Here is a 12,251-nt window from a genome sequence, read left to right on the forward strand (position 1 = left end):
CCACTAAATTAACCAAACAGTGCAGAAGACATGAGATGATTTTATGATAATATATTGTATAATTATCCTAAAATTGTCAAATATATCAAGTTCCATTAACTGTAAATTATGACTTTAATGGGTAGATTACATTTCACTGGTATATAATTAAGGAAGAAAATGAACACAAACGTCTTAAAAGAAGTAGAATATTTTAATTTTATTAGATAAAGACACTTTATAGCTTTTATTGCACAAAGAAAAAGCCCCCGGCCCTCAATATTGCAATGTATCGTTTTAGAATGAAGTTTCCCTACAAAATGCAAGCCAAAGACAATAAGAGCTGATATGGTGCATAGAGGTAGATACAGAAACACCAATATCAAGGCAACACAGCTACTAAATAGTTTATTATATACTGCATTCATGTTATTAAAATGTAACTGTCATTTCACAAAACACCCACATAAAGATTTGTCAGCTCATTGTAATGCTAGTCCATGAGATCCCACGACACCCAAAGCTGATAATCAATAATCCATTAAGTATATTTGGAGCATCAGCGTTGCCATTTTTCTGTGGGGGAAGGATGTACAATTTGAACTAAGACCTTTTGAAATTAAAACAAGTAGAGTAATACATACGGTACAAATATTTAGTCACTGGAGCTTTACATCCAGGAAAATGAAGAAATCCTAATAATTACTTACCTTTGGTGACCTCAAAGCAGTTCGAACAGTGAACCATACGCTTGTAAATCCACAAGCTGTCCCCAGCCTTTAGATTACCCAAAGTAATGTTACACACCTCACACTGCCAAAACACAAATGCTCACATGAGGAAACAGAATCCTGAGACAACAATGGCTGTATACATCAAAAATATTCTGTGAGGTCTTAATAATTAGGAGTTCATGAGTCACTGGTAATTTCAAAACAATACTAAGACTTTACTTTGGTAAAGTCTTGACATAGTTGTTTTTCAACCACTGCTTGTTGTTGACCAAAGAAAGGAAAGCCCCATCTTAAAATTATTTTACTCACTTTAAAGCAGGAAGCATGGCATTTCATATTTATGTCATCCAGGACCATCTTGGCATCACCAGTGAAGGGCTTACGGCAGACTGTGCACAGATCTTTCTCTAGCACTGTCCTGTGTGGGACAAAAATTTATCAAGTGTTTATATTAGAGTAAAAGAAAAGTGACTGTATATATGTGTTCTTGATTTAATTCTATTAATTTTGTTTCGGTTTTATTTATATAACACCAAATCACAGCAACAGTCGCCTCAATGCACTTTATATTTTAAGGTAAACCATACAATAATACAGAGAAAACCCCAACCCCAGTCAGACACCACCTATGAGCAACCCTTGGTAACAGTGGGAAGGGAAAATCTCCCTTTTAACAGGAAGAAAACTCTGGCAGAGCCAAACTCAGGGAGGAAGACAGGATAAATATCAAGTTTACCTTCTTAACTTTCAGCAAACTATAACAGCAACAATTGGATGGACTGGTGCAAAAACAATTACAGCAGAAATAAATGGTCCCCTAGTTCTACCTCAATTTTTTTTGATTGCCTTGAATGCTGAGCAATGCCCCCTACAGCTAGTTAGGTTTTTAAACAAACACGTGATCTTTAGGTTTACTTTAGGTGTATTTGCTAAAAAGCAATTATTAACATGCTGACATGCTGTATTAAGGTGGTTAATGTGACAGATGCTTAAAATCTGCATATCAGCACATTAGCATGCCGATATTCATGCTTTGCTCAAAGCAACACTGTATCCAAGTACAGCTTCACTGAGCTTCTAGATGACAGTCAGTCTGCACACTTATTTCCACACAAATGTTTTCAGTGTCTAAAAAGGCTATTGCTGCCCGATTCCTACCTTTCAGGAGGTGCATATGCACTCTTCACAGAAGACTTTGAGTAGGTTGGCTCTGACAGAATGTCATCTGACCTGCTGAGAGAGTTAATGAAAGAGTGTTGTTTTACTAACTCGTACAGTGTTTGTGTGCCAGTGATAAGTTTTGGATTCTTTTGTTCAAAAAATAATTTAATACCTGCGGCTCCTGTATGATGTAGAAGAGTAGATGGAGGGACTTGTGATACTGGTGTACTCATAACTGTAAAAAGATAACATGGCCCAGAGATTGCATGTGGAGTTTAGAATATGTTTAGCGCATACTGTTTATAATGTCTTTGTTTGCTTTGCTTCATACCTGGAGTCTGGTCTGGAGTAAGTATAAGTGTTGCGGTTGCTGCTATAGTCATCACTGAGTATGAAAAAAGGGAACAAATCAGGAATAATAGAAAGAGTATAACCACGCTGCACTATATTTTTATAACAAAAGGTTGAGAGACAGTGATAGTAATTACCTGGTAGTTATGGTATAGGAGGTGGTGCGAGTGGAGGGTATATCACTGGAGTATGAACTGTAGCTATAAAGAGGCAATGGATTTAGTTTGATAAGAAAGAGCTGGATGTAGAAAATATTGTTATGATTAAATAAATTAGAGTTTGATGAGGTATAAAGAAACAGAAATTCTAAAGGAGAATAATAATAATTTGAATAAGTAAATGGGTAATCCAGGAGTGCTCTGTTAGTTTACCTGGAGAGGCTGCGGGTAGAAGATGTTGACACTGGAGAGGGACTTTCTCCTCTAAATGACAAGATAAACAAAAAAGGTCAATTTGACAAAACTACACACAAACTACACAATTTTTTGGTCATTTTTGTCATTCATTTCTACTGCTTACCCTCTGCTGCTCTCCACAGTGACAATCTCTGTCTTTTTGACGCTTGAGCTGCTAAAATGGCAAAATGTGAGGTTTCATCCACCACAATGGTGAAATAGTTGTTTTGTTTTTTAATGACTAAATGTTCGCTGAGATGTCTCACCTGACTGGGGAAGAGGAATCAGATCTGATGGAAGTAGGCAGCAGGGTGTCATACAGCTGATCCTCAGCTCTGCAGTGACAGAAATGTAAATTTAGTGATTATACTGTATGTGCAGTTCTTATTTTTTTTAAATTCTGTTTTCTTTTGTACAACAGTTGAGGTTTATACAAGGTTTATCTTACTTAAAGGAAGTCTTTGTGGGGGTTTTAGCTTTAAAAACATCACTGAAAAAGTAAAAAGAGCACCAAACATTTTACTGTACTGTTTGTGTATTTATATCGGTGCCACTGTTTGTGTATTGTGCTGTAGTAACTTACTCATCATAGCTGCTTTTCACTGTCACAGTCTTAGTAGTGGACACGATTGATTTGCTGTGACGAAGCCAATATCAGGTATTACATAATGATCAGTAACGTATGATTATAGTGTCAAATTAAACAGCATCAATTTACTTACTTTAAATGATCTCAATACACCATTTATAAGAACATACCTAATATATAACATATAAGGTATACTGTGACGTGCATTGTGTGCTTTTCAGCAACTCTACTTTCGACATCATTAAATTCAATAACAATTGCAACAATTTATTAGATTTTTATTACAGTGTGTATAAAGGCTAAACGGGAGGACTCATAATGAAAGAGTGTATGCATTACCTGTCATCAGCCTTGACTGAACCTGGAATGAGTGTATCATAGAGTTGGTCTTTAGCACTACAACAGACAAAAGTAAGAGACATTGTTAGTCGTTTTTTAATCACATTTTGCTGCGTCGAGCTTGGAAGCTCCCTAAACTTTATGGTGCTAATAAATATTTGTTTAAATCTCTGGCATATTACAGAGTTTAATAATAGTTATTTACATGGAGTCATGACGTCAGCAAACTTAGTCATGTCAGGAATATTTAGATTCCTGAACATTTACTCCAAAGTTACTGCATGCAAAAAACACTAATCATATTCACTCACACTGCTCTGTCAGATGTGTTGTGTATACTATTTATTTTCAAATGGTTTATTGATCAGCTATGTTTTGTTAAACACTAAAGGAGACTAATACTGTGGGACAACTACATTGTGGTAGCTCAATGTTTTGGACAAAAGTACATCTCATGGCACAGTGCAATATCAGATAGTAGAATAACAAATTAAATTTATTGCTATATAAAAAATGACTTTTATCTGACTAATTTGAATATGTCATCTTAACAGTATGCAGAGGGTCAGAGGAACATAACCGGATTGCGCGCGCTAGGATGGTACTCACTTTGTGTCAGTGCTGCTTTTCACTGTCACAGTCTTAGTTGTGGAGATAGTTGTTTTGCTGCATAGAGAAAAATGTGTCTTACTGAGAATGTAATTACTGAAAGCCTGGTGCCATGACCAATATAATCTAAGTTCTGGGCTTCACCTCTCTGTGGGTGACAGATCATCCTGGATGGATGAGGGGAGGTGCGTGTCGTAAACTTTGTCCTCCGTACTGCACAGAACAATAAAAATATAAATAAATCTGAAATTGCAGGTGACACATGGGTTATAATACTACACTAACTGAATAATCTGTGTCTTACTCTTTGGTGAGGGTAACAGTTGTCTCCGTCACTTTGGGTGTCGTTAAGGTAGGTGAGTAGGGTTGGTATTCTTGCCTGTTTGGAAAGATGGGGAAAAACTCAGCCTCTCATGTAGCATGATGTGCTTATATGTGGCCTCTTTAAGAAACTCTAAATATACATCTAAGTGCTGCAATTTCTAAGATGCTTTTAAAATACTGGGTTAGCTTGTAAAGCAAAAGCTGTTGTGACTTATTATATCTGAAGGCTCAGCCTTACTGGCCTATGACTTCTAAGTGAAAGTAGCAATAAGTCAGTATGAAAATATTCAGTGTTCAGTATACTACTAAATCTTAGTTTTAGCTATACACATACACAGTGAAATTGTATATTCTATGAAAAACTAATTACACCTTTCATATTTTCATTAAATTTAAGAGGGTAAGTTGCAGTTAGGAACCGATAATCAAATACACTTAATTGATCACCCAACCTGACTGACATGATGTTGCATGAGACTCGTGACTGATAAAATCATTCGAAAATGTATTACTTCAAGTTTTTGCTGCTAAAGGTTGTTCTACAAGCTAATGAATCCGTGCGGGTACTTAGTGTTTTACAGGATTGCAAAGAGTCCTGTCAAGAGTTTCCTTCTCACAGGACTGGTGTATAAGTTCTGGCAAGTACAGTCTGATATTACTATTTCACAGGGTCATTATGATTGATTTCATTCCATAAAAACAATTGTTAAATGTTGTACTTGGTTTCAGTGGAGCTCTTTTTTAACGAATTGATGTATAACTGGGTAGTCTAACCTGTAATGATTAAAACTGATGTTGGTCATGTTACTAAATATACTTGTTAGTTGCTCGACTTCAGATTCAACAGCCTGATGAGTGACGATGATGCTGCTTCTCATACTGAAGTAAATAATTAAAATATTGCATCTACTATAAATCACTACATTATTTTTACCCTTTGCTGGAAGTCCTGACCCGGTCAGAGAATGTCCCAGAGCTGATTGGAGTTTTAGTCACAGGAGACCTATAAAGGCAAATAAATGTCAATAATATGATACGGATTGCATGTGTAATAATGTAACTTGATGCAGTGTTCCCTACTTGACGCTTTGGGTGGTGGTAGTAGTGGTCTCAGTAGTTGATCCATCCTTGGTGACTGTGGTTGTTTTGGTGCTGAAAAAAGAGAGACGTGAAACCCATTTACTTAACGTGTCATTGTAATGTGTTAACTTGCTGGTGTGTTCATGCATTCCTTGTGTACCTTGTCTTTGGATACTCTGTCACAGTAGTCTTGGTTGTGGTGGTGCTGCAGGGACATGGAAATACAAGATTACACATTATATTAATTTCTCCTCTGTTGATTATTGCATTAGATGCAATGGACTGGAGCTTTACGTACACAGTGGGTGAATCTGCCTTCACAGATGAATATGTACTGTAACAAAGAGGCAGATCATTCAGGTGATTTCCTATTCAAAAATTCCAGAAAGAGTCAATTTTGGGCTATGAGTGGTTTTACAAAAATGTACCTTTTAGTGTAGGAGGGCTTAGTGGAAGAAAGAGTGCTGCAAAACAGAAAAAAACTCTTACTTAATCTCATGCCTTGAAGTGCACAAATTAATAATAACACAACTGTAACAAAACTGTGACTGTAAAAGAAGAAAACTGTACTAACTTGGTCTTCAGGTCATTCTGCTTTCCACCGAACCTTCAGTGAGAGAAATGACTCATTATTGTTCCTGCCATTTATATGGCTTTTATTTAAATATATCACATGTGTCACACAAATGGTACCTCTTGCTGAGCTCTTGCACAGATGTAGCTGTGTTGCTTGGTTTGGTGGCTGTTTCTTCTTCAGGCTCTAAACTGTGAGAAATGCATAAAAATTTACAGGATGCAAAAGAATAAGAGACTCTTTTCTTAACTTGAAACCAGTCATCACAGAACATATTAGTGTTCCTTCATTTGTCTGCAAATTAAGGTGAATTTAAATGTTTGTTTTACCTCGCAAGAGTTTCATTGGATTTGTATTGACTTAGAACACTTCTGGCGAAGTTTGGATCTTGGCTGTAGGAGAAAAAAAACTATTTACACAGAGATGACTCAATGCTGTGACTCGCAAGAGGAATGTGAGAAGGCCTTTTTTAAGGTTGAAAGAAATCTGAGCTTTGACCCAAAAGTCACACCCAACAATTCTGCCATTCTCTAAATGCATGTGTGCGTAAGCATCTGTTTTAACTTTTATCCTTGTTGTACTTACTCAACAGGTTCTTCCTCATCATCTGGTTTTCTGATCCAGCTGTTGTCTTTTAGAAGAGAAGTCTTGCCTGGTAATACAGGACAGAAAAAATTACACATTTATCATTCATTTACTTAATTAAGTAACACACTGTTTTTAAGGACTTAAAAGTTAATACCTGTTTAACAGAACATAATAGAGCCAATTAAAAACTAATTAGCACACTGCTCCTGAAAATTAAATGAGGAAGGTATTTATAAAGTTTTCTAATCAATGAATACTCTTTTTTTGCATCTCAGGTCTTGTCTTTACTGCTGCACACTGCAACAACTGCACATTGCTGTATTCGAGCTGTGGTTTCTCTCACTGTGATGCACTTAAAAATTAAATTAAAATATAGCATGTATGGGGCGAACATAAGTACTGGGCTTGTGCATTTGTAAGTATTTTAAGTCTTAGATGAAATAAACTACTCTGTTTTTAAAATTGATTGGTTCATTATTTGTAATTCGAATTTCTGTATCATTTATATCACTATTAATATACAAAAATATGTATCTTTATATATTTATAATATGCAATATATCCTTCAGTCTATTTTACTGTTTTTCCCCCATTGTTTTTATTTTGACAAATTCTTTTTAGTTTACATACTCATTTTGACTACAAGCAATAATCTAACCTATTTCAGTGAGTGTAATAACAAAGGGAAACAATTTCATGCATGTTTTAAATATATTAAGTATATTATTAACATAATTAATAGGCAGCAGAGTCATATAACTACTGGAACCTTTCAGTCTTGCATCTGCTATTTTAAAAATCCGCATTACTTAGAATTTGATTTGTAAATTTTATTCTTTGATATTTCTCAACTTACCAGTTTTGTAAGCGCTCATTTTGAAATTTTACCTGTAAGTGTGAAACAACAAGAACATTGATGAGAAAACAGGGAAAAAATGGAGCACAGCTCATTAGCCACTGGGTGGCACGCTAGGCTAAAACCTTTTATGTGCCGTTGGTGTCTTTATGCTGCATAATGAAGTGAACAAGTAATCACTGCTTTCTGCCATCTGTATACTTGTGTCATGAGCACACACATGCCCTTCATGGACAGACTGGATTTATGAGCTTGCCTTGTTGGGTTTGACACTGCATCTGTAGTAAATCAAAAGTTCTGTTTAACCCCAGACTCAGGAAATATTAAGCTTAAACTGGTTAGTCTTGATTTGTACCCACATGTAAGACACACCCACCCACAACACACCTTCTCCAAACACACCTTTGTCATCAAAACAGAGACCTTTTGCTGAGAAAGGCGTGACAGGCCACAGTCGATCGATGATAAAGCTTGCGCCCTTTCATTTCACCCTCCAGCACGAACATACATCATAAACCTCAAGGTAGACTTACAACCCCAACAGAAGTTATAACTGTAAATGGCATATTTGTCTGTTCATGAGTCCAATTAGTTTTTTTTTGTCATTGTTATGTGTTTCTGGATATTTAATTATCGGACAAAAACAACAACAACAACAATCTTCTAGTTTCTAAAAGATAATTTAAATGTTTTCAGATAAGATATCATAAAACAGATCAAATCTCTCATCCAGTGGTTTATCGGATCTGAACTGTTGTGAGAAAAAACATTAAAGGCAGAATATGCTCAAAAAATGTTTATGCCCAAAATGCTGACTTTAAGTAATTTGATTACATGTAAAGTTTCCATGTAATTTTGTTACATAAGTACAATTTAAAATGTTACATTTAATGGAATCTGATCAAATGAATTTCACTTGATTTTATACATTCTGTTTTTACCAAGCATATTCTCCTTGATTATGATTCATGTTTTGAATAAAAAAACTTTTGATTTTATCGCTTTCATCACGTTTCACTTGAAATAATTTCTTCATCTTTATTTAGGGTGATTGTTTTTGAGTGCACAACTGCAAATCAGTCCGTTCTGACTCCTCTTTTTATCTGTAAGGCACCATTATTTCCTCAAAAGAAATGCAATCTGACATAAACACTACAACGATATCATTACATAACCCGACATACAGTGTGTTCTCTGATTTATTTTCCTTTACGCCTCAATGCAAAACACCATCTCAAAAAACTCGTCTCATATACAATCTCAATTTATCGAGTATATTTTTAATACCTCTGAAGTATCATTGCACACAGTTTCAGCTAAAATAAAAAACTGATAAAACATTCACACACAGAGAAAGAGTACATACCTCCACAGAAACCTCTTTGACTTGATGGAAAACTCTCACTTCCAGCTCGGCGCTCAACACCTGTCTGTCACGCTACACAATCACACCCTTGTCATTCCTTTTGCTTTAAACCTTAAGGGAGTGGAGATTCAAGGCCACCCACGGGCGTGGCTTTACGGAAGAATCAGAGAATAGGTTTTCTCTCTCTGTCGCTCTCATTCTACATGTTTCTATCTCCGTCATCAGTGTTTCCTAATTGCTTGTTTTTCGAGAACATGGAACTGGGTGGAGTGCTGAAAGACCTGCAGCTCAACTTGAGTGATGAGGAAGCAAACCTCCAACGTGGGTGTGGGATTCTCTCTGTCCTAATCCTACTACAGGCTTGAACTTGCATAAATATATTTTTAACACTAGAAAGTAATCTTGTGGCTTTTTTATGCTCATTGTGGTATAATGTAAATTGAAGATAGAAATATAAAGCATGCGCACACACTTCACTCACTTCATTAGGTACACTTCTAACCAAATTAATCCAGTATGGTAGTTCTGCTATAAATTCCACCTATTAAGAATCCTCTATATTTTTGCTGATGTTGTCAGTAAGATGATAATTCTATTGGGGTCATGAGACTGAGAGTGTACTCAGTTGCCTGTGATTTTAAATGTAAATGCTGCCTGTGGTGGTGTTTTTATTGCATTCAGTTTTGCAGATAGACTAAATGAAGTGGCTTGTGTGTGTATTTGAATATTTTTGGAGGCGTTTTAGCATTTAGTACGACAGTTAAGAGTAAAGCTTGGAGAAAGACAGCACCAAATGGCATGGTGCAGATTCAAACCAGAGCCTTTGCAATAGCCCAACAGCTGAATGAAGGGAGCTCAACCAGAACCCTGTGTTTTTAATGTTGAATGTAGATTTCTGAAGGAGTTGCCAAAGGTACCAGTTATACCAACTTAACATGCAAAACAGGGATGTTAAACTTGTTTTACACTTGTTTTACACCCCTGCGCTAACTTAATATAATGAAAGACGTGCAGTTTGTCAGTATGTCCCTATTTTTCTCCATGATTAAGAAAATGCTGCTGTAGTAAATTAAACTTATATGCTTATCTTTGGGCTTAAAATGTAAGAAATAAATGTGTAAAATTACAGAAAAGGCTTTGGTAGCTCATTGCACAGACTGTCCAGTAATCCTTTCTTTCTTTCTTTCTTTCTTTCTTTCTTTCTTTCTTTCTTTCTTTCTTTCTTTCTTTTTTTTTTACTGTGGACCCATTGTGAAAACCAGAAATTCCTCATAAATGTCTTTAACAGATATTGAAAAAGTGTTATCTTCTCTCATTTACTAATTACTTTCATGTAGCATGAACCTCAATGGGGGAAGTCTTTATCAGTAACAAAAGCTGTAAAACCAAAAGTACAGTTAAAATTTCAAAACTGGTGCCCTCCTTCATTGAATTGGAGTCTCCCCACAGGTCTTGTGTTTGAACCTCTGAGTAAAAAGATTACCCCGCTATATAACCATGTATCAACATTTCCTTGAATTTATAGCACTTTGGATGGGAGTGGATACTTTACACGTGTATAGTAATAAAGGTACTTGTTATCTAACATCACTGAGGTCCAATAAAATTTCACAACAACCCAAACTCAGACCTTATGCCTTTGAGGCCTGGTCACAAAGCAGCTTGGCTACTGATGATTGATTAGCTGTTTCTGTTGCCTTAAACATTTAGACTTTGAACAAGATTTCTTCTGATATGTAATTCAGCTGATTAAATAATGTGTTCTGCCAGCCAAACTGACATAGCTGACTTGCTCAATGACAGACTTGGGAGGTCTCAGACCGATGCTTAAGAATGTCAAGTGACAGTCAGTCTTGAAGCATGAATGTCACACTGTCTGTGTGTGAGCTTGATTATTGGGAGTGCCGTCTCTTGAATGGTCATAGGTATGAAAGGTGCATAACATCCATGGGTGTGACAACACAATACTGATAGGTGAAATCCTCCTAGTAACAGCGACAGTACGAGAGGAATGCAGGCTATCCAGACCTGAATTAAAGGTTAAAGCAGTCTGAAGCAAAGATTTTAAAAGACACATTTTTGAAGGAAATACCCTCTCAGCTATGATTATGATTTGTCTTTAACTAACTTGTCTGCATATTAATGAGCAGCTTGAGAACCCTCAGATTAATTTCCTTAGAGTTCGAGATGTCTCTGCTCTCTTTGCAGTCTTTACAACGTTTAAGTAAAAGATCAACACTGGGTGGCGCTAGAGCTATAATGATAGAAATTATTTTCCAGGTTGCTTAGCTACGTGGAAATATATAAATGTGAGACAAGTTGCTCAAGGCGAAACATGTCCTTAAGATTTACTGTTAGTGAGTCAGAAGAAAAGAATAAATATAACCTGTGCTATCAAGATGACTGAAAGAGTTAGTTGTAAATATGACTGTCAATACCAAACAGATAAATGCAGAAGCTACTTTCAGCTGCCCCTTTAGTAACAAAGTGTCACAGGTCTCTTGAATTTTGTAACGTGCAACAACTGCACTATTTAGAAGAAATTCAATCGGAAAAAAATCATATAATAATGCAGTGAATGCATTTCACTCTAATCCGAGCAATTTGAACATAAGAGGTTTGAGTCAACATCAGCACTTTCATTCAAGCATAAATGAGGCACATCGATGTGTGCGAGGAACCAATTAATTTCCTCTCCAGTCATGTAGAGAAACACATTAGGAGTCATTAGCTGCCATTAGAAACACAGTCCTACTAGGTTTTAGATCGTTAATATTCTCAATGAATGAAAAGAAACAAAATACGACAGATGCTTGAAAAAGATTAGGCACGTTTGAAACTAATTGCTTGAACTTTAAACACCACATTTCATTTCCCAGGATGAATGAAGGCTGACATAGTTCTATCCATAGAGTTGATTTTGTCAGGGCACATTATGTCAGGTCAATACTGATGATGCTGCTGAGACACTATGATATAAAGAGATCAGAGTTAAAACGTAAAACCTAACAACCTACTTAGACTCTAATAGTAGCCCCATCTCCTATGTGTGTGTGTGTGTGTGTGTGTGTGTGTGTGTGTGTGTGTGTGTGTGTGTGTGTGTGTGTGTGTGTGTGTGTCTGAGGCGGCTGGATATCGTCTCTGTCAGCTCTGCTCATGTTTGTGTCCTATATGGACTTCTACTCTGCCCAGGCATCCCTCCCCCTCCTCCCTATATTTACTGTAACTGGCCAGAGCTGAGAAAACCAGGGGTTAATAAGGGAGCAGCCTCTGGATGCGACTGCATCTTCAATACCGAATCATGCT

The 12,251-nt window shown here is 36.4% G+C and overlaps 1 protein-coding gene across 3 annotated transcripts; it reads right to left on the reverse strand.

The window, feature by feature from the left end:
* Window positions 1-174: 174 nt before the first annotated feature.
* scel (sciellin) lies at window positions 175-9,069 on the reverse strand. 3 transcript variants are annotated; one of them, XM_082508487.1, is made up of 27 exons: window positions 8,946-9,069; window positions 7,580-7,611; window positions 6,721-6,787; window positions 6,465-6,527; window positions 6,255-6,326; window positions 6,136-6,168; window positions 5,990-6,025; window positions 5,860-5,895; window positions 5,722-5,766; window positions 5,562-5,633; window positions 5,416-5,484; window positions 4,462-4,536; window positions 4,302-4,370; window positions 4,158-4,214; window positions 3,549-3,605; window positions 3,204-3,257; window positions 3,069-3,110; window positions 2,887-2,955; window positions 2,745-2,792; window positions 2,597-2,647; window positions 2,363-2,425; window positions 2,206-2,259; window positions 2,047-2,109; window positions 1,872-1,946; window positions 1,023-1,131; window positions 690-792; window positions 175-555 (listed from the first exon to the last, which is right to left on the reverse strand). In XM_082508487.1, the coding sequence occupies exons 2-27, from the start codon at window positions 7,596-7,598 to the stop codon at window positions 539-541; spliced, it is 1,518 nt and encodes a 505-aa protein (XP_082364613.1). In that variant the 5' UTR covers window positions 7,599-7,611; window positions 8,946-9,069; the 3' UTR covers window positions 175-538. The 3 variants fall into 3 exon arrangements, with proteins under 3 accessions (XP_082364613.1, XP_082364614.1, XP_082364612.1); XM_082508488.1 differs by having other exon boundaries at window positions 1,872-1,943; window positions 2,745-2,795; XM_082508486.1 differs by having other exon boundaries at window positions 2,745-2,795.
* Between the last annotated feature and the right edge of the window lie 3,182 nt (window positions 9,070-12,251).

This window comes from Aulonocara stuartgranti (genome assembly GCF_965226115.1).
Source record: "Aulonocara stuartgranti genome assembly, chromosome: 16".
NCBI lineage: Eukaryota > Metazoa > Chordata > Actinopteri > Cichliformes > Cichlidae > Aulonocara > Aulonocara stuartgranti.

Coding starts and splice junctions, on each gene's coding strand:
- scel (XM_082508486.1), bottom strand. Junction 5,634..5,721: donor ACAGAGTATCCAAAGACAAG/GTACACAAGGAA, acceptor CTCTTTTTTCAG/CACCAAAACAACCACAGTCA. Junction 2,426..2,596: donor TCTACCCGCAGCCTCTCCAG/GTAAACTAACAG, acceptor GCCTCTTTATAG/CTACAGTTCATACTCCAGTG.